The sequence below is a fragment of the Polypterus senegalus genome, chromosome 15 (genome assembly GCF_016835505.1).
Source record: "Polypterus senegalus isolate Bchr_013 chromosome 15, ASM1683550v1, whole genome shotgun sequence".
NCBI lineage: Eukaryota > Metazoa > Chordata > Cladistia > Polypteriformes > Polypteridae > Polypterus > Polypterus senegalus.
The window spans coordinates 20217978-20241553 of record NC_053168.1 but is presented as its reverse complement, the minus strand read 5'-3'; the positions used below and the strand labels follow the sequence as shown (position 1 = coordinate 20241553).

General features: G+C 37.9%; 1 protein-coding gene across 1 annotated transcript in view; it reads left to right on the top strand.

Annotated features, from left to right (window-relative positions):
* Positions 1 to 23576, top strand: part of grinaa (glutamate receptor, ionotropic, N-methyl D-aspartate-associated protein 1a (glutamate binding)) — a 46575-nt gene that overhangs the window by 10335 nt on the left and 12664 nt on the right. Inside the window, exon 2 of the mRNA XM_039736708.1 lies at positions 19233 to 19625. Within this exon, the coding sequence (XP_039592642.1) occupies positions 19259 to 19625 (367 nt within the window). The 5' untranslated portion in view covers positions 19233 to 19258. The remainder of the gene's footprint in view (positions 1 to 19232; positions 19626 to 23576) is intronic.

The window sequence follows — 23576 nt, the reverse complement described above, 5'->3', positions numbered from 1 at the left end:
TTGGGCACTAGTTTAAGATGAGAGATGCCAACATGCTTCTGTCCGGATGGTGTGTCTCTAATTTTCCTGCAGTGGAGCCAAGACTTTGTTTACTACCTCAAGAATAATGGTGTTGTGCTAGGTAGGAACCACATGTTTTGTTTTCTTGTTAGCTGTCAGTCCCTGGGTTATAGGTTTCTCTTGCTCAAGCATCTATGCAATCATTTTTTGTAAAGAACCCTGTCTATTAGATGTTTCTGTGACAACTTCTGGCTTGGAAAGTTATCTTCAGATATTGCAGCTGACAGTTCTTTTTTCTTCTGCGAAAAATGTGAATGAGAATGTGCTTACCAGTTTTTTTACCAATGCCTACTGTCCAATCAAAATGATCCTTTAAAACTTTCTCTCTGAAACAGAACACACATTAACACAACTAGTAAACGTTAATTTAAATATACATTTGTGATTTAAAACCCCTGGTATGTCTTTGCACTTGTCTTGTTAAGCAACACTATATTACTTGAGCCCAGAGATCATTTATCACCATCTTCTTTCATCATCCCTTTATCATGCATGCCTACACACACACACACACACACAAAAGAGAACTTTTTTCTGTAGATCTTTCCTTAGCAAACAGTGCTTGAATGTCACAAAAGGAAAAGAATGCTGTTCCACTGTTAATACACATTTACAAATAGGAATTTAACATGATATTTTACAGAATCTTAGGGTATAATATTAATCTTAAGCTTGAATTTTTTGGGAAAAAAATCTGATTGCTTCCTCATACAAAGCCATTGTTCTCCAAAAGGCAAATAATGAAAAACAAAAAGGCAAAACTACACAGACATGGCTTGCAAGCAGATATTCATAGTAATATTAAAATAACAGTTCTTGCAATTTGAAATATTGTGATTTCATTGTAAAACTTTTTCTAGCCCTTGAAGTCCTTAACTATATTGGCTGCATTGTCTATTTGTCATGCACACTAGATGCTCTTCTTTAAGTCCCAGCTTTCAAGTGCCTCTCACAATTCTAATTAATGAAAATGCTTTTACTTTAGCTTCCTAGCTTCCGGTTCTCATTAATGTAGTGTAAAGTCAAATGTATATATGGTTCAGATGGTGCTGCATGATAATAAATCCACATAAGATAACCAATTGACATAATGCAGGCAAAAAGTCCAGTCAGAGATTTACATATTTTTGTGGAAACACGGTTTAGATGAAGTAACTGACTTGGCATGTACTGTATACCTTGGGTCTAGCATTTTCATCAAGTTTTTAAATCCCTATGTTTCCACTGTGCAACTTTTAAACGTGTCCTTGGCAATTAGTTCAGTTATATCATTCATAATTTAATTTCGCCATTTGCATTTTTATCATATGATAGTACTTGCAAGTCACATGTTTCATATTAAACCTTTTTGTTTTTTTTACTGTAACATTTTAAAAGCAAAAATTAACAGAAAACTGCCTGATATGCGCTTGAACAGAGCATTTAGTATATGTAACTCTACGGCAGTGCTAATGTTTGCTGTGTGCTCTCTGTTGGAATTAATGGTTTTGTGCATGTGCTAATAAAAGGCATTGTTTTACAGGTAGTGTCAGCAAAAGAGACTCTGCTGTAAAAATTTTTTCCCCGGTTTCATGCACCATTAAAGGAATGCTTCACCCAAAAATGTTAATTTAAAAAAAAATATTAGTTAGGAAGACTTACAGAACAAAGATTAGATGCATCACCCCATTCACAAAACACCTCATTAATTTAATTATGTCTTTTGACATACCTTCACTGTGCCTTATTTTTTTGTGTCTTAATGTTAACAGATAAACTTGTCTTGTTACATTTTATCTTGTTCACCTAAAAACTAAAAAGTTTAAAATAACAGCATTAACATGCAAAGGATATGCCGTCTTCATCTGTTGAATTTATAAGGGCCAGTCTAAAATGAAATATAGTCGAAAGCTGTAACTATATGAAAAAAAGAACTCTTATATGCATCTTAGTTAGTGTTAGAGAAAAATAATAATTAATTGAATGAGAAAAAGAAAATTCAGAAGTTAAAAGGGACTAGTATCAGTAATCTGGAGCCTGGGTCATTCCGGGCTATATTAAAGAAGGATTGTTAATATTTGAGAAATACATTAGAAAGAGGGTTAATACCCTACAGGGACTAAAATGCAAAATGTTTACCCTCCTATTAAAAATATTTTATGCTTCAGTTATGAGATTTTAAATCTGTAGCCCCATGGCAGTACTTGAATCATTGGAGGCAGAGGACCGCTGTTATCTAACAAAATGTAGTTCCTTTCTGTTTGTAAGGGGCAACTATTGCCTTACCCTGGTGTGTACAAAAAAGAGGTTTAATATCTTTCTGGTACATCCTAATGTGAGGTCAGTGTGTGTGTTTATTTATTAACCAGTAACGGCACACTGCCTGTTACACTTGACTTGAGCATTCATAATTTTCATACACCCTATTCTCTGTACGTTTAGCATTCGTTTGCTCAGAGGTTGATGTGCTTGCTGCTTCCTCAGCAGCTCTTCATTTCTCCAACCTAGGGATCCACTTCTTCTCTTCTTTCATAGGCATCTTTTCGCGTTAAAACTGAGTAAGTCAGTGTTTGTGTTGCAATTACTTAGTACATTTTCCTTAATTTTTCACTTAAGTTGGCACTTAAGTCTTCAATCTGCTAAAGAATGATTTAAGATATTAAGAGGTAGGGGAAGTGATGGCGTAAGTGGTAGGGATGCACTGCCACCCTACTCGCTGCTGCCGAGAGTTGATTCTATAATAAAATAAACATAAAAAGAGGAATAACTGTGGAGGTCAATCATCACCCCGAAAGCGTTTAGTGGACCTCGCATATGTGTACCAAATTTCAGGTCAATAGCCCAAACAGTTTTTGTGCTTCAGGTGATTTAAAATCCTGGACAGACAAACAGGCAGCCACGGTAGCATATTACATAAGAAGATTTGTGTGTGTGTATGTGTATATATATATACAGTGAACCCTCGTTTATCACGGTTAATGCGTTCCAGACTCAACCGTGATAAATGAATTTTCGCGAAGTAGGATTCTTTATTTATAAATCGAATATTTTCGCAGTTAGAGTATAGAAAACCTGTTTACAACCTTCTAAATACGTTTTGTAACATTATTAGAGCCCTATAGACATGAAATAACACCCTTTAGTCACCATTACACTCGTATTACCCAATATATTAGACAAAATAAGAGAAAATAAGACATATTAGACGTTACAAATATCATATTACTAGGCTCACCCGCCTTTTAAGGCGACCGACTTTTATCCTCAATTTGCGTGCGCTCCATGTGTACATCAGGCATGTAAGTGTAGGGAATGAGAACATCAAAGTGCCCATTCATAACATCTCCCGAAAACGTAAGTTTTTTTTATCCCCTCGAGTTTCCGTCCAAAGTCATACAATGTCAGCCCGAATCTGTACCGCTAAAGATGGAGTTTCATGCACTAAATAAGCTATAGATGAGAATAAGCAAGCACCATCTCCTTTGATATTTACTACACGGTGAGGTATTTGTACTCCATCAACATTAATTATTTCCAGAGACATAATTTTGTCTATTTTTCCAGCGCATCGCGCACAAAAGCAAGGGAACGATGGGAGCACCAGAACTCTGCTCACATCGTGTCGCTTCATACTGTAAGCCGCAAGCAGTAAGTCTGTGATAAGCGGAATACCGCTACGATTTGCACTCACGGGACGATAGGACAATCCCGACCGCTTTTATATAGTAGATTATTGTACTGTACATTTAATTACACACACACAGTTCTTACACACAATAACTAACCTATGAAGGCACGACCTCAGTAGGAGAGTCTTCAGGTGGTGCAGTATCTTCAGCAGGTGCGTCGTTGTCTTCTTCCACTGAAGGAGTACTAGGAGTAGGCAGTAGGTGTCTGGGTGCACAGCTAAAGAACATCTTGATAGGCAGTTGCTGGCGCTGTCTTTTCATATGCGTGAGGAGGCTTTTGTAGGGTATTACCATCTTTGATCATATCCAAGAGTTTCACCTTCTCCTGGATAGTAAGCATCTTCCTCCGGCGCTTAGTTTTATTGTCAGAAGGCTTAGAAAAAGCAGCACGTTTAGGAGCCATCGTGGGGCTTAGATAAAAGTTCTCAGAAAGCGCATGCGTAGTGACGTAAGCGTGTATGAGAAAAATCGCGATAGAGTGAAGCCGCCGCGAAAGTTGAAGCGCGATATAGCGAGGGATCACTGTATATCATTCATATATATATAAATATATATATATATATATATATATACACAGTGTTTAGCATAAATGAGTACACCCCACTACATTTGTCAGAAAACCTTTAGTTTCCTTTCAGTATCAACATTTTCTATGATACTGTACTACAAAATACTCCCACAAATGTGGGCCATTGATTGCAGACAAGATTTGTTAATTTGCACACACAAAAAAGTGATTTTCCAAACAAATTCATTCAAGCCCATGTGGCAACAATGAGTACACCCCAATTATAGTCTTAAGAGAAAAGCCACACTTAAGACTACAAAATTCTAAGTAACAGGCATTCACAGGTGAATCTAATGATTCATTTAAGAGGTGTCCAGCAGACAGGTGACTATAAAAGGGCATTACTTAACAAAGAAAAGCCCTTCCCATTTCATGCTGTCAGCAATGGCTCCACAAGGAAGAGAAATGCCAAAAAATCTGAGAAAGGAAATCCTTACTTTAAAAAAAAAAAGGTGAGGGATACAAGAAGATCAGCAAAGCTTTACATATCAGTCAAAATACTGTAGCAAAAGTGAACCAAAAATTTAAGAAACCATCTTACAGAGATGTCCAGGCCGTCCACAGAAGTTAACATCTCGACAGGAGCGTCTTCTGATGAGAAGGGTTGAAGAAAATCGGCATGCAAGTTCACTGCAGTTAGCTAAAGCAGTAGAAAGCCAAACTGGAGTGACCGTTTCCCGTGACACCATACGGCACACACTGCAGACGAATGGCATGTATGGGTATCGTCCACGAAGGAAGCCACTCCTAATGCCCATGCACAAAAAAGCACACCTAGAATTTGCTAGGGCCTATGCTGAAAAAGATGAAGACTACTGGGACTCTATACTCTGGAGTGATGAGACAAAGATAACTGTTTTTGGAACTAATGGTTTCAAAACTGTATGGCGTCGTAAAGGTGAGGATTTTAAAGAAAAATGCATGGTGCCTACAGTGAAACATGGTGGTGGCAGTGTCCTTATGTGGGGCTTCATGAGTGCTGCTGGTGTTGGGGAGTTGCATTTCATTGATGGTACAGTATCATGAACTCAACAATGTACTGCTCCATACTGAAGGAGAAGATGCTGCCATCACTCCGTGCACTTGGTCGTTGTGCACTTTTCCAACACGGCAATGATCCAAAACAAATATCTAAAGCTACTGTTGCATTTCTGAAGAAGAACAAGGTGAAGGTGATTGAATGGCCAAGTATGTCTCCTGATCTGAACCCAAGCATCACTCTCCATCCAGCATCCAGGCTCTAAAAGAGGTTATTCTTTAAGAATAGAAAAAGATAGATGTTGAAATATGTTGCCAACTTGTTCATTCAATGCCTAGAAGACTTGGTGCTGTCCTTACAAATCACTGTGGTCATACAAAATACTAGATGTAGTAGTTTTTGTTGCGGGGTGTATTCATTTTTGCTTCAACCAATTTGAGTAAAACGATTTTGTGATCCAAGTTATATTATTAACCTTAATTTCATGTTATGGAGTTAAACAATTGTTTTGGAAATTGTTCTTTTGTTCATTGAGCTACTGATTAAATTCGTACTTTTTAAAGGGGGTGTACTCATTTATGCTGAGCACATATATTTTGCTCTTTATTATATTGTAGACTTCCTCACTGCCATTCTTGTTAATAAACTTAATAACTCATAATGAAAATTTGTTTAAACTTATTAAAAATCCAAAACTGAAAGCTCTTTAAACAAAACAGAATAACCTTTTCAAAGCTTTCAGATAAAAAGTCAAGTTGAATATTGGTAATTGTTCCTAAATATTTGAGAAGAGAGTTTAATTTCTGCTTCTTTCCAGTCATATAACAAGAAATGAAGTGGAATTTTATAGGCTTGAAGGGGGATTTCATGGCAGGTTTTCTAAAGAATAACGTAATCATCGTGGACTACCTGACTTATCTCTCCATGTGCCTGTACCATATTTATTAATGGAAATTTTTTATTTGGTAACTGAAACAGATTCTGCTTAAAACTACTAGCAAAATCAAAATTCAAACATTACTATGACAGTACCACATTAATTTGATAAATGCCAAGATTACTTGGAATACCTTCTTTTATAACATCTCATTTACACAAACTCTTAAAGCTGCCTAATAAACACTACACTTTGTAGTGTTTTTTTTGTCCAATGCACCTTGCATAAGTGATCTAGGTCTGCTATTGCTTATGCCTCTGGACTTGTCCAAATTTGCCACTAAACTGGCCCTAACTGCATTAATGTACTTCTAAATGAAGATTGCATTATAGTCACTATTATATTATTCAGTAAGTACCACAATTTTTAAATTATTATCATTTGTTTTCAGGGAAGCAGTATGCCTTTTATTGCAGCCCTACTGAGAGTATCTAAATCTGCCCTGATGCTGACATACTGGAACAGTCTGCCTTCTGCTTCAGAGCAGTATTATGAACACAAATGTCTGGCCAAATGTTTGGACGTTTTGAAACACTGACTTGTATTTTATTTTGGAATGAATATATGGAGCATGTCATTTCATTATTTGCAGTAGCAGCAAAGATAGCCCTTCTTCTAACAACTTTAGCTGTTTTTTTTTTTCATTTGTGGAGTTTAACTTTTCTCCTCATATCTCCATGGCTTTTCTTGTGGATACCACAGCTTTCCTTCTAAATCCACTAAGCGTGTGGTAAAGGTTAAATAATAACTTTAAATTGTCATTTAAATAAGTAAGTGAGGTTGGTTCCAGTCTTGTGCCCAGTGTTGCTGTTACTGGCTCCCAGAACTGGACAAATTGGTTAGTAAATGAATGGATGAATGCACAGACTACAAGACCCAGAGCCACATTCATTACATTCAGAGCGTGAAAGTGAATAGTTTTTCTCATTATTGGAGCCATGTATGGTGTTTAAAAATGAGCGATCTCCTCTTGCATGCTTGGGGTCTTCTTTGCAAGTACAATGGTTTCTTCCCACATCCCATAGATGTACAGTACAGTATTAATTAGTTGATTGGCAATATTAGATTGGTTTTTGGATATGAGATTGTGTCTTGTGATAGCATAGTATCCTGCCTTTCACCCAATGCCACCAGGTTAAATTGTAAAAAATGGAATTCAGACATCTTGGCAGCCTTTATAGGGCGACTAGTTACTTGGTCTAACCTTAAGTGCAATTCCTTGAGAGATGATCCCTTATGTTAGTTCTTTTTGGTAGATTTTGGTATTATTTGGTATTTGACACACTAGGCCACTAGGGGAAATTGCCTTTTCACATGACCTTTGGAGGTCAGAGCACAGTATTATACAGTGCCCCAGAGTACCTCCCAGGTTAAGGGGCTCGCTCAAGGGCCCATTGCATGTAATGGTAGAATTACTACTCTTCAGTATTTGAGAATATAATTGTTAGTGTTTAAAATGTCATTTGCATATATATATACTGTAAATGGGCATTTACAATTTATGTGACCTATATATAAATTATATGTATATATTCATGTATTCAATATATTATTATAGCATTGCATTTTTTACATTGATCAACAAAAATACTTTTTAATGTCAAAGGGAAAACAGTTATGCAAAGTGGTCTGAGTTAATTCTGAATATAACAAACAAAATAATTGTTTTCCTAAGTATTTACCCCCCACAAGTCGGTATGTAGTTGATACATCTTTAGCAGCAATTCCATCTTGCAATCTTTATGCACAGGTCTCTCTCTTGTCAGTTTTGCACATTTGGACTTTTTTTGTCAAAACTGCTCAAGTTCTGTTAGTTTACCAAGGGATCATAAATGAACAGCCTTTTTCAAGTCCAGCCTCCAATTCTCAATTGGATTAAGATCTGACACGACCACTCCAGGACAATAATATGGTTGTTTTTAAGCTATTCCTGTGTAATTTTGGCTTTATGCTTGGGCTTGTTTTGATGCTGGGAAAGAAGTGTTCTCTGAGGCACAGCTTTCTTGCAAGCTGCAACAGATTTCCTCTAGGATTTCTTTTTTATTGTACTGCACTCATTTTACCCTGTACCTTCACAAGCCCTTCCAGTGCTTGCTGCAGAGAAGCATCCCCACTGCATGATGCTGCCATCACCATGCTTCACAGTGGCGATGTGTGTTTTTGATAAACAGTGGGCAGTGTTTGGCTTATGGCAAATGTTGCTTTAAGTCTGATGACCATAAAGTTCAATGTTGGTCTTGTCAAACTATAGAAAAGTCTTCCAGCTGACTTCAATGTCTCCCATGTGCCTTCTGCAGAGATGTCACATGCTTTTTTTATTATTAACAATGGCTTTCTCTTTGCAGCTATCCCATACAACTACAACTGGTGAAGTTCCTAGGTGGCAGTTTTATGCACAGTCTCTCCAATCTTAGTCACTGTAGCTTGTATCTCTTCAGAGCTGTCATAGGTCCCTTGGTAACCGCCTTCACTAGACTTTTTCTTGCACAGTAACTCCGCTTTTGTGGATGGCATGCTGTAAGCAGATTTACAGTTGTGCCATACTCTTTCTTTAATGACTTGGATATTTTCTGGTCTTCATCTCCTGACTTTTGCCTTTCCGTCACCTTCCCACATGGTTGCTTGGAGTCTTTCACCTCAATTTGGACCTTACAAATCAGGTTTATTTATACCAAATTAATTTCAAACCCCTTGGCTATCTCCAAATTTAACTCCATTTAATTGTGTGAACTCGTAAAGCAGTTCATAGAGTATGAAATAAATTAGTGTTTTTATATTTGTAATTAATTTAGTCCACTTTTTCTGTTGTTTAGTGTCAAAAAAAGCCAAAGTCCACTATGAATTAATGTTGTATAACAATAACGTATCAAAACTTTGAGCTGAAAAGAAGCATGATGCCTGAACAAAACTTATCAGGACAGTCTGCTCATTGGGCGAATTCCAGGACACACTGGAAGGTGTGCAGAAAAGAGGAAGGTGACAAAATCGGATGCCATGATGAAAAATTCCCTTCCATCCCCTGTAGGAGACACCCTTTTAGAGCACTTTTAGCCAAAGGCTCGTTCCACACAGTGTGCCAAGATATGCCTCTTGAGGTCTTTTCTGCCCACTGCTTTCCGGTAATTCAGTGCTTCCTCCAGATGTACTTGTTAAGTTCTTTTTGAAATATCTGCACAATATACATGTATTTAAATAAATATTTATCAATCTAATTGATTGGCTGTATTTGTCCAGCAGCTCTGTATCCTTGTTTTTTATGTTTCTGCTACTGTATGTATCTGAATTTCCACATGGGATTATTAAAGTTTATCTAATCTAATGCAGATACCTTAAATCAGAGGTGTGACCAGAACATCATGTGTGGGTGGGCATTTGGCTTGTCTGGGGGGACAAAAAATATCCATCCATCCCCATTTTTGTAGGGGGGGGGCAAATAAGTTATAGTTTTACTTATGTACTTACATATAAAAGCAAACATTTTGGCATAAATCATAACCTATTGTTCAATAAAATTAACAGAGGCAGCGGAACTTGTATTATTATCTTTTGTGAAGAAATATAGAACTACATCTACAAGGTAAATATCAATAAAGTCAAATGTATACAACATATGAGAGCAAGAACAGAAATGTGGCTCATTGTAGTCATTAGGGAGGCTATAGGATAATTTCCAGTGTTTAACCTGGATATTATCTACAGGACCAGTCTGTGGTTACTCTTGGCAAATTCTGAAATAAATTCATTCATGTCTAGATTTTCTGTGATGTTTTTCTCATGTGCCAGAATGACTAAATTTGTCTTCCTTGAATGCAGCATTGTTCGGCGGAGTGGAATGAGAGTGCGGTTCAAAGTAGAGAAAGAGCTTTTGCATGCAGCTGAAGACACACCAATGATAAGTGCTGTGACATATAGCGAATGCAACATAGGGAAGGCCTCTTTGTACTGCTGAATGCATTTGCATGCTTCAGGGAGATTAGCATCAGCTGGCAGTTTATTGATCAACATTGCTTTTGCCACAGCAATTTCATTTTGCAAGCTCATGCTGTTTTGCTCTGTGCCTGAAGTGGTTTCAAGAGAGAATGATCAAGAAATAATTCTGATTTTGGCAGGAGAAGCAATGTGGCCCTCAATAATTCAACATTTCTCTGAGAGAATCTTGTCTCCATTTCCACAATAGCTCTATCAAGAATGCTGAACACAGCCCTTTTAAAAGTCTGATTAGATAGACAGATACTTTATTAATCCCAAGGGGAAATTCAGGAGCACTTTGTTCATCAGAGTCACCATGCCCAAGCGTAGACATGACAATACTATCATCAAGGTGTAAATTAACTTTCCGTTTCCTTTTGAGCGAATTGGTAGTCTACTTTCACACTGAGAGAAATGCTCCTTTCAGAATGAGTCTCATCTCCTTCAGTGTGGCCAGTGAAGCTGGTTTCAGCACACCAAGCACATGAAGGAGGAATTTTCCTGTATTGAAGACATTCTGCTTTTTTAATTGGGTCAAAAGACCACATGCCTCTATGCAAATGTCAAAAGGGGCAGTGTCAGCCTCTGCTACCTCTGAGAGAAGCCCCCTTATAGCTTCCTCATTGTTGACAATGGACTTTGTGACATCATAATGACTGGTCCATCGTATTTCTAGATGTCTTTTCAGTGTGGGTGTATTTTATGTGTGTGAAACATAATGTCTGTGACAAAACGTGTTCAATGAATTTGACCAGTCAAAGAACTTCTTAGCCAGAGGTTCTGATTCCATTGCATGTATCACTGCTAAATGGAGCTGGTGGTTGTAGCAATGTACATATGGAATTTACTTATCAGCTTTGTTTTGTAACAAAGCCTGGGCACCACCCCTTGCCCCAGACATGACAGAAGCACTATCAAAACACTGACACACTAAATTGTCTGGGCTGTAACCTAGCTCAGAGAGATGTGACAGAATTTGGTTATAAATATATTCAGCATCAAGCTGATTCAGTTCAATTAAGCCAATCAGGTGTTCTTCAGGGATGGAGTTCTGGACAGATCTAATCACTAAAGACAAATTCTCAATGTTACAGCGATCCCTGGTACCATCACTTTTAATGCAAAGTCCAGAAGAGTCAGCTTTTTCATATTTGGTCCTGATATCTTTTAGCCCCATTTTGGCAAGAGTCTCAATTATTTTATTTTGAATTACATTTGATGTGTATTTTGCCTTGTCTGGGATGTATTTTACAATTTCTGCAAGTTTGGCATCTTTTTTGATTGTGTAATCAAAGAACTTAAGGAAAAGTCCCTCCTCTCCACCTTCGTGATTGTGACCATGCAGAGCCAATTCATTGACTGCAAGGAACTGAATGGCCTCCCCAATGCTTTTCACATAATATCTATTCTTTTCTATCTTGTTTGGACCCAGTAGTTGAACTATGCCTTCACCCGTCTCTGCCCGGCGCCGATACTCTTACCATGCAGACATGGCTCTGACGTGTGGGATACTAGACGCGTGTTTGTAGAAGACACCACCATGTTTTTTTCTGGAGCTTTTTCCAAACTAGTGTAGCCGTGTTTGGTGAATATGTCCTCGCGGTCCGAAATGGAAACACTAAATTTGCAGCAGGCAAAGCAAAAGCTGGCATCACGGACAACAGAATATTCAAGCCATGGTCGAGACTGATACCAGCTTGCACTAAAACATCTGAGTGTCTTTCCGAATGCACGCTTCGCGTAGTTAATTAAAATGGGCTGGGATGGGCTATCCATATTTAAGTCAGGCAGACCGGACTGTACATTTTGTTGAAGCCAGAGGTTTGGAGTACCCGACACGGGCGCAGAGCTGGAGGATTGTGTAGGCTTATCTACATCTTTTGCAGTTTCAGTTATCGACATGGGTGCGCCGTGCTCCATGTTGGTAGCAGCGGTGCTGGGCTCAACCGTGGAGGGACTAAGGTTGAAAATGTCTGCTTTTTAATAAGCCACCTATGCATAGCCTTTGGTGTTACCAACCAGAAAATAAAAGAAGAATGGAATGTATACACTGTTTTAATTAAAGAATGCGGTCAATATGTTCAAAACGTGCTGCAAAATGTGCAGCGAAGTGAACTGTGAGCAGCACGGTGCCTGTCTAGTGGAGGAGGCACTGACAGATATGTCCCAAATTCAAACGGGCCAATTGGAAAGCAACTCGGTTTTGAAAATCAACTCTTATTTTTCTCCAGAGTTTTCATTGGACAGATAGAGCATTTCGCAGGGTGGGCACGGCTTGTCTCTGGGGGGGGCAATGCCCACCCCAGGCCCCTGTGGTCACGCCTCCATCTTAAGTATTAATTCTATGTTCTATATGTATATTAATTTAGTTTCATATTCAGCACCACCAAGACATACTTACCTTCAGAATCCCAAACTATTTCTATCACTACAAATGCAATTGTTTTGTGGATTAAAATGCCCATACCTCTGTTTCGTGTGTTTGTGTTTTATTTAATCATAATTAGAAGACAAATGTGACTTGTCCCAAATCCTTTTAATTGAGATGGGACCTTACTTGTTAAGTAGGTCTCCCAAAAAATACTATAGAAATGCTCCCAACCCCACACCCCCACCTCCCCACTCACACTCTCTCTCTCTCCTCACTGGAACCTTTTTACAGATTGGTTCCACCTCCCCTTTCAAGTTGAGAAGCCTGATTTGAATTTTAGCATAAAAAAATGATTGACAAGAAAACAGGAGAGATATATTACCAGACTGCCCATGAATGCCTCTTCATACAGTGGTGTGAAAAACTATTTGCCCCCTTCCTGATTTCTTATTCTTTTGCATGTTTGTCACACAAAATGTTTCTGATCATCAAACACATTTAACCATTAGTCAAATATAACACAAGTAAACACAAAATGCAGTTTTTAAATGATGGTTTTATTATTTAGGGAGAAAAAATCCAAACCTACATGGCCCTGTGTGAAAAAGTAATTGCCCCTGAACCTAATAACTGGTTGGCCACCCTTAGCAGCAATACCTGCAATCAAGCGTTTGCGATAACTTGCAATGAGTCTTTACAGCTCTGGAGGAATTTTGGCCAACTCATCTTTGCAGAATTGTTGTAATTCAGCTTTATTTGAGGGTTTTCTAGCATGAACCGCCTTTTTAAGGTCATGCCATAGCATCTCAATTGGATTCAGGTCAGGACTTTGACTAGGCCACTCCAAAGTCTTCATTTTGTTTTTCTTCAGCCATTCAGAGGTGGACTTGCTGGTGTGTTTTGGGTCATTGTCCTGTTGCAGCACCCAAGATCGCTTCAGCTTGAGTTGACAAACAGATGGCCGGACATTCTCCTTCAGGATTTTTTGGTAGACAGTAGAATTCATGGTTCCATCTATCACAGCAAGCCTTCCAGGTCCTGAAGCAGCAAAACAACCCCAGACCATCACACTACCACCACCATATTTTACTGTTGGTATGATGTTCTTTTTCTGAAATGCTGTGTTCCTTTTATGCCAGATGTAATGGGACATTTGCCTTCCAAAAAGTTCAACTTTTGTCTCATCAGTCCACAAGGCATTTTCCCAAAAGTCTTGGCAATCATTGAGATGTTTCTTAGAAAAATTGAGACGAGCCCTAATGTTCTTTTTGCTTAACAGTGGTTTGCGTCTTGGAAATCTGCCATGCAGGCCGGTTTTGCCCAGTCTCTTTCTTATGGTGGAGTCGTGAACACTGACCTTAATTGAGGCAAGTGAGGCCTGCAGTTCTTTAGACGTTGTCCTGGGGTCTTTTGTGACCTCTCAGATGAGTCGTCTCTGCGCTTTGGGGTAATTTTGGTCGACCGGCCACTCCTGGGAAGGTTCACCACTGTTCCATGTTTTTGCCATTTGTGGATAATGGCTCTCACTGTGGTTCGCTGGAGTCCCAAAGCTTTAGAAACGGCTTTATAACCTTTACCAGACTGATAGATCTCAATTACTTCTGTTCTCATTTGTTCCTGAATTTCTTTGGATCTTGGCATGATGTCTAGCTTTTGAGGTGCTTTTGGTCTACTTCTCTGTGTCAGGCAGCTCCTATTGAAGTGATTTCTTGATTGAAACAGGTGTGGCAGTAATCAGGCCTGGGGGTGGCTACGGAAATTGAACTCAGGTGTGATACACCACAGTTAGGTTCTTTTTTAACAAGGGGGCAATTACTTTTTCACACAGGGCCATGTAGGTTTGGATTTTTTTTCTCCCTAAATAATAAAAACCATCATTTAAAAACTGCATTTTGTGTTTACTTGTGTTATATTTGATTAATGGTTAAATGTGTTTGATGATCAGAAACATTTTGTGTGACAAACATGCAAAAGAATAAGAAATCAGGAAGGGGGCAAATAGTTTTTCACACCACTGTATATCCTGATTAGTAAATGAACAACAATGAGAAAGTTAGGGCAAAATAATGTGCTAATATAAGATTTATTTTTCTTAAACTGGTTGAAAACAGAAACACATAAAAACGCAATGATTTGTAAAAAATTGTATGCAAAATCTGTGAGGTTAGCTGAGGGATTTAATCATTATAGTTAGTAAGACTGATCACTTCTGTGGTGCCGGTCTGAAGCCTTATTCAATACCCTGAATCCAGTGTTTGGTTCCTTCAGTGCCGCCAATGAAGGTTTCAGCTCCCTGCAACTGTAAAATTGGGTTAAGTGGGCTAAGCTAAATGAGATTAATGTTTTAAATAGAAATTATGTATATATTATGTCACTAGAGTATGGTGAGTGCCATTTTATGTAGTAAATTATTATTAATATTATTGTTTTGATTATTGCCTTCTAGTTACTTCTTTGCTTCACTGGCAGAAAAATGTACATTTTTTTCTTAAGGAATTTATTGAAGGATCTTTTCTTTTTCTTTCTTAATCATGAAGTCCTTTTTCTTTTTTCAATGGGCATTTATGTGCATCGTTTTTTTTATTAATGGGAGTTTTAGTATTTTTGGATAATTACTGTAACTTTTGTTTCTAGAACCTTTTTTTGTTTTTAGGAATATACATTGTAAGCATAAGTGATGTTAATAATATAGTGAAATGAATAACTTATTTGTCCTGAATTTGACAGTAATTACCACATTAGCTGTAAAGAAAGCAAAATAACATCTCGTAACCAAAAAACCTAAGCTAAAATAGCACAGTGTTATATATGAAAAAATATAAATCAGAAAATATTTGAAACAATAGGATCAGAACTGGGTTTTAATAGTACATCTGCAGTTCACATTTAAATACAGTACACTCGCTGGGTAAATTCCTAGGACTATTAGACTATACTACTGGGTAAGCTGTCAGTTTGCTCTCAAAAAATCTTCAGGTCTTCTTGGCATGAATCCCATAAGATGCTAGAACTTTCCTTTGAGAATTTGATCCATGTTGACATGATTGCTTTATGCAGTTTCTGCAGATTTGCCAGCTGCACTTTAATGCTGCCAATCTCTCATTCTATTACTTCCCAAAGGTGTTTTATTGGATTATTGACTGGGAAGGCCACTGAAGAACACTGTACTCATTGTTGTGTTCATGAAGTCAGTTTGAGATGATGTTTGCTTTGTGACATAGTGTATTATCATGAAAGTAGCCATTAGAAGATAGGTATATTGTGGCCATGAAGGGATGCACATGGTTAGCAGCAATATTCAGATAGGTCATTGCATTCAAGCAATAATTAATTGGTATTAATGGGCCCAAAGTGTGCACAGAAAACATTCCTCACACCTTTATACCATCAACATCAATCTGGATTCATTCTCTTGGTGCCAAATTCTGATCCAGCCATTCTTGTGCATTCTTGTGAAATTGAGATTCATCAAACCCGGCTATGTTTTTCTAGTCTTCATCTCTGCAGTTTTGTTGAGCCTGTGCCCCCTGCAGCCTCAGCTTTGTTCTTGGCTAACTGGATTGGAACTCGACATGGCCTTCTGCTGTTGTAGCTCATCTGCCTCATTGTTCGACGGGTGCGCATTCTGAGATGCATTTTCTGCTCCACACAGTTAATAGATGGTGGTTATCTGAGTTACTGTAGCCTTTCTGTCAGCTGGAACCATTCTTCTGTGACCTCTGTCATCAAGGCCCTACTGTCCACAGAACTGCCACTCACTGGATGTTTTGTGGTTTTTGCTTAAAAATCCCAGGAGATTACAGTAGTTACGGAAGTACACAGACCACCCTGTCTGGCACCAACCATAATGCAATGGTTGAAATTCCTGAGATCACTTTGTTTTTCCACACACTAATGTTTGATGCAAACATTAACTGAAGCTCCCGACTTGTGTCTGCATGATTTTATGCATTGCACTGTTGCCACATTATTGGCTGATTAGATAATTATATATATCAGCAACTGTACAGTTGTTAGTAATATTATGCCCAATGGATGTTAAAAAATAGAAAAAGACTATTGAAGTAATCCTTTATTTCAAAAAATACCCAAAAATATATGTACAGTGGGTACGGAAAATATTCAGACCCCCTTCAATTTTTCACTCTTTGTTATATTGCAGCCATTTGCTAAACTCATTTAAATTATTTTTTGCGCTCATTAATGTACACACAGCACCCCATATTGACAGACAAGAAAAAAAAAATTTTCAAATTGTTGCAGATTTCTTAAAAAAGAAAAACTGAAATATCACATGGTCCTAAGTATTCAGACCCTTTGCTCAGTATTTAGTAGAAGCACCCTTTTGAGCTAATACAGCCATGAGTCTTCTCGGGAAAGATGCAACAAGTTTTTCACACCTGGATTTGGGGATCCTCTGCCATTCCTCCTTGCAGATCCTCTCCAGTTCTGTCAGGTTGGATGGTAAACGTTGGTGGACAGCCATTTTTAGGTCTCTCCAGAGATGCTCAATTGGGTTTAAGTCAGGGCTTTGGCTGGGCCATTCAAGAACAGTCACAGAGTTGTTGTGAAGCCACTCCTTCGTTATTTTAGCTGTGTGCTTAGGGTCATTGTCTTGTTGGAAGGTAAACCTTCGGCCCAGTCTGAGGTCCTTAGCACTCTGGAGAAGGTTTTTGTCCAGTATATCCCTGTACTTGACCGCATTCATCTTTCCCTTGATTGCAACCAGTCGTCCTGTCCCTGCAGCTGAAAAACACCCCTACAACATGATGCTGCCACCGCCATGCTTCACTGTGGGGACTGTATTGGACAAGTAATGAGCAGTGCCTGTTTGTCTCCACACATACCGCTTAGAATTAAGGCCAAAAAGTTCTATCTTGGTCTCATCAGACCAGAGAATCTTATTTCTCACCATCTCAGAGTCCTTCAGTTGTCTTTTAGCAAACTCCATGCGGGCTGTCATGTGTCTTGCGCTGAGGAGAGGCTTCCAACAGGCCACTCTGCCATAAAGCCCTGACTGGTGGAGGTCTGCAGTGATGGTTGACTTTCTACAACTTAATCCCATCTCCTGACTGCATCTCTGGAGCTCAGCCAAAGTGATCTTTGGGTTCTTCTTTACCTCTCTCACCAAGGCTCTTCTCCCCCGGTAGCTCAGCTTGGCCGGACGGCCAGCTCTAGGAAGGGTTCTGGTCGTCCCAAACGTCTTCCATTTAAGGATTATGGAGGCCACTGTGCTCTTGGGAACCTTTTTTTTTTTTTTTTCTAACCTTGGCCAGATCTGTGCCTTGCCACAATTCTGTCTCTGAGCTCTTCAGGCAGTTCCTTTGACCTCATGATTCTCATTTGCTCTGACATGCATTGTGAGCTGTAAGGTCTTATACAGACAGGTGTGTGGCTTTCCTAATCAAGTCCAATCAGTATAATCAAACACAGCTGGACTCAAATGAAGGTGATCTCAAGGGTGATCAGAAGAAATGGAAAGCACCTGAGTTAAATATGAGTGTCACAGCAAAGGGTCTGAATACTTAGGACCATGTGATATTTCAGTTTTTCTTTTTTAATAAATCTGCAACAATTTGAAAAATTTTTTTTGTCTGTCAATATGGGGTGCTGTGTGTACATTAATGAGGGAAAAAATTAATTTAAATGATTTTAGCAAATGGCTGCAATATAACAAAGAGTGAAAAAATTGAAGGGCGTCTGAATACTTTCCATACCCACTGTATGTACGTAAATTAGTTTTTAATTCATGTGAACTATGCTATAAAACATTTCTAATAACATTAGTTGTGCATTTTTCATATATAATGTTTTTTTTTTCAGCTTCTCTAATACTTTAAAACTTGGAGCCTACACATTGATCTATGATATGTGTGAAAAGCCATTACCTAATAGTTACATAAAGTACTAGTAATTAAAACTGCTCAGTAAAAGTTGCCAAGATGGTGTACTGTAAGGTAAACCTTAATAAAACCGTATAAAAGATCAAAAAGCTATGATAAAAGTCCAAGCTATGATGTGAAACACAAAACATTAAGCCGTTCTTTTAGATATTGGAAGAATGCATGGTAAGTGACAGCTGGGAAAGAGCATATTATTGCATATTTCATATAGATTTCACAAAGATATAATCTGACAGCCTACACTGTTGATGCACAATTATGTGCTTTTAGGAATGTTTTTAAAATGTGACATATTTAAATTTTAAGAAACTGATATTTTAAAAACTGATCAGCCAGTAGTGAATAATGAGTTTTAAAACTTAAGAAAACACAGTATATTGCATCAAATTCTATAAAGGTGGTTTCAAAAACTGGCCACCCTTCCAAGTAGTGCGAGTTCTGTGTTAATGTCATGGTTTATTCAGGCCAGTGGCACTACATAATGGGCATATATTAGTGCTTACACAGTTTTTGTTATTTTTTCTGTACTGCATGTTGCATATCAAACAGTGTATATTCTTGTTTACTTAACATTTTTATTTGTTAGTGAAAGATTGAATACAAGTAGGAATTCTAATGTGTTTGTTATGTATGGCACATTCAACCTAATATATTGCTTAAAATGACATGACAGTAGAAAGTGCAGAACAAGTGTATTTATTTTTGTCACTTAAACTGTTGTTCATTGATGGGGGATTTATTTGTTTGTTTATTTATTTATTCTTATTTTCAATACAGAATTCTGAAAAGCAGCATCTCGGATAATGTCATCGCAGGAGAAAGGTTTTGTTGTGCCAGGAGAAAATAATGTCCTCCAGAACTCTGTTTATAGTCACCCAAATCCCGGAATAGGAATGCCACCCCCAAGTTATGGGCCTCCAACCTACGGAGCTCCTGCACCCACATATCCTCTTGATGCTTTTGGACAGCCCATTTTTCCACAGGGCGCTCCTGGCTATGGACAGCCCACATTCCCTGGACAGCCCACATTCCCTGGACAGCCCACGTTCCCTAGCCAACAACCGCCATTTCCTCAAATGCCCTTCCCTCAAATGCCTGGCCCTTACCAGCAAGGACCTCCACAACCAGGATTTCAACCTCAAGGTGTTCCACACACAGATGATCCATCCGGTGAGTACACAGAACTTAATTCTCCTCATAAGCATAATTCATATTTCAAAAATACATTTACAAAGTAGTGCAGATCCATATACAGTATTTTATATGGGTTAGGAAGCTATATGTATTTTTAACATTACACTTGTTTTCATTATTTGCTTAATTAAAAACCAGAACAAAGCTACCATTTTTCCAATACCTGCCACTATAGACTCACCCAGGCATGATCCTGAGCTGGTTTAAGTATGTAAGAAAATGGATGGATAGTTGGGTGGACCCAGCAGAAATGTAGCTTTATTTTAAAGTGCTATTTCTTAGCAAGTTGAGCTAGTGTGTAGCTTCCATTGCTTTATCCCAGCTTTGTATGGCACAGTCATAAAAAGAAAGTTTCTCCCCACACACTCAACTCAATTGGCAGTTGAATTTTTACAATATCACACTGAATTTTTATTTCACATCTAATTTTATAATGGTATAAAAGTGCCAAAAATAAGTTAATTTTTCTTTCTGAAAAGCTGAAGGAGATTTTCCGACATTATTAAATTAAAACCATACAGGATTTTTACGTTCCTGTGTCGAAATTCAAGCACTGGGAAGATTAAACACATGTTTAGGAAATAAATCCATTCTTTTACCAGTACTTAATCAGCAAGATAAAAGTTCAGAACCATGCAGACATGCGTATGTATTGTGTTTAACGCCCTGAACGCCGTGTTGGCATCTGTGTGTCCCGGTAAGTTAACATGTTATGTGCTCTCTGACTTTTTAAAAGCAAAGCTCTTGATTCATTACCATGCTAATCACATAGAATAATACATGCACATATATATATTACACATGATTGTTTCATGATTTACATCAATTGTAATGGATCCAAATTACGTATTTGCATATATGTTCTTTTTCTTGCCTGTAACTGTATATTAAGTGCAGGTTATTTATTGTGTAAAATCAATCAACATAGGAAATACAATGTTTGGGCTCAGGGAACTTGTATTTTACATCCAGCGTGTATAACAGCTTCTTGATTTCTTGTGTCTGTATGATGGTGGTTCTTAAACTTTTTATTTTGAGGACTCAACTAAGACCATCAGTACCAAACTGAGACACAGGAGGTTAATGACAGCAGAGCCATACATAGACAAATAACAATAGCTATATAATAAAAAAAAAAGCAAGCATTTTTCTTTCCTTTCAAGACTATTTCTCACATGAATATTACTTAAAGTAGAAAGCAAATGTGTTGTCAGTAACACATTAATGATTATTCAAAATCGGGAATAGATTCCTGAGCTAGATCACTGCCAGTGTTAAGTGCTTAGTATAAGATTTGGTAAAGCTGAGAAAAGTTAATTCTTTATAATGAGAGCAGTGTGAGGATGTGATGATTTTTGAAAGGACTTTGTGAATGACCAATTAACTTGATTCATTGCACTTGTATCAGTGTTACAACAGCTTGAAATGGTATTTAAGTTATTCATTTTAGTGCTGCTTTGTGCATATTATTTCTTTAATCTATGATCTGTTGTTACAGTTCTAATACAGCGCATACTGCTTTGTCTGTTTTTTTTTTTTTTTTTTTTTTTTTTAGTTAGACTGACTCGTGTTGTATAATCCCTTTGTCCGATATCCATTTATATGGTCAAAACATGCAAAGTGTGTGCATTTTTTGGGAAACTAGTATTAACAGTTGCTTCATAGAAAGGCTGCATTCATAATAAAAACCGTAAAGTTGTCTTTACCACTATGCTCTGCATTTGAGTTGAAGATCCTCCTCTCCTCCTCATTCATTGGCTGTGAGTCCTTTCTTTAATTCAGACTCACGGCATTGTGGGAGTGACATTTTTTCTGTTTACTACTCAAAAATAATTTCCAATTAATTATCAATGACAAACCTGTGAAAAATGAATACACTATACGTTAATTATCCTTTATTTTATTTGGGAAAATGACCAGTAATGCATTTTACCACATTACTGATAAATATCGAATAATTCACAAAAAAAATGACAAATGCTGATGTTTGTATTCAGCACAAAGTGAACACCATGTGAAATGGACAGAGAGCTTACACTGAATGGCTGTGTTCTTTCCGCTGTGTTGCGAATTAGTAGTTTATTTACTTGTTACTGAAAAAGTACAAGAATTTTTAGGGTACTAGCGAAACTGTTTTGCAGTGCAGTAATCACTGAATCTCTATCCACTTGCTGCTTGTCTGCAAATAAGGTACACAGCGAAACAGTTACAGACAAGTACATGATTTTGTGTTGGTTAATTCACTTCCTTATTTACATTAAAACTCCACCCACAATGGGCACTGAACAAACAAACAGCACGTATCCTTCCCTGAGGACAGACAGAGCCTGATAAAATTTATGACTTCTAATTTCTTTTGTTGTCATAAACATATCTCAGAAAGGTGCATTTTTTTTTATTATTATTATCAAAACCTTTGACTGGATATAAATTTTTAGGCTTTTGTTTAAATGTTTGAACCAGTGGCTCCTGACCCCATTTTAAACTGCAAGAACAGGTATTGTGTGTGTGTGTGTGTGTGTGCGTGAATATATATATATATATATATAATATTTATACAGTCATATGAAAAAGTTTAGGAACCACTCTTAATTCTTTGGATTTTTGTTTATCATTGGCTGAGCTTTCAAAGTAGCAACTTCCTTTTAATATATGACATGCCTTATGGAAACAGTAATATTTCACTAGTGACATTAAGTTTATTGGATTAATAGAAAATATGCAACATACATCATAACAAAATTAGACAGGTGCATAAATTTGGGCACCCCAACAGAGATATTATGTCAATACTTAGTTGTTCCTCCTTTTGCAAATATAGACGCCTCCTATAGCCTTTGAGTGTCTGGATTCTGGATGGAGGTATTTTTCACCATTCTTCCATACAAAACCTCTCCAGTTCAGTTAAATTTGATGACTGCCAAGCATGGACAGCCTGCTTCAAATCATCCCATAGATTTTCGATGATATTCAAGTCAGGGGACTGTGACAGCCATTCCAGAACATTGTACTTCTCCCTCTGTATGAATGCTTTTGTACATTTTGAACTGTGTTTTGGGTCATTGTCTTGTTGGAATATCCAACCCCTGCGTAACTTCAACTTTGTGACTGATGCTTGAACATTATCCTGAATAATTTGTTGATATTGGGTTGAATTCATCCGACCCTCAACTTTAACAAGGACCCCAGTCCCTGAACTAGCCACACAGCATGATGGAACCTCCACCAAATTTGACAGTAGGTAGCAGGTGTTCTTCTTGGAATGAGGTGTTCTTCTTCCGCCATGCAAAGCGCTTTTTGTTCTGACCAAATAACTCAATTTTTGTCTCATCAGTCCAAAGCACTTTGTTCCAAAATGAATCTGGCTTGTCTAAATGAGCATTTGCATACAACAAGTGACGCTGTTTGCAGCGTGAGTGCAGAAAGGGCTTCTTTCTCATCACCCTGCCAAACAGATGTTCTTTGTGCAAATTGTGCTGAATTATAGAACAATGTACAGATACACCATCTACAGCAAGATGTTCTTGCAGGTCTTTGGAGGTGATCTGTGGGTTGTCTGTAACCATTCTCACAATCCTTTCGCATATGCCACTCCTGTAATTTTCTTGGCCTGCCAGACCTGCTGGGTTTAACAGCAACTGTGTATGTGGCCTTCCATTTCCTGATTCCATTCCTTACAGTTGAAACTGACAGTTTAAACCTCTGAGATAGCTTTTTGTAGCCTTCCCCTAAACCATGACACTGAACAATCTTTGTTTTCAGATCTTTTAAGAGTAGCTTTGAGGATCCCATGCTGTCTGTCATTCTTCAGAGGAGAGTCAAAGAGAAGCACAACTTGCAATTGACCACCTTAAATACCTTTTCTCATGATTGGACACACCAGTCTATGAAGCTCAAGGCTTAACGAGCTAATCCAACCAATTTGGT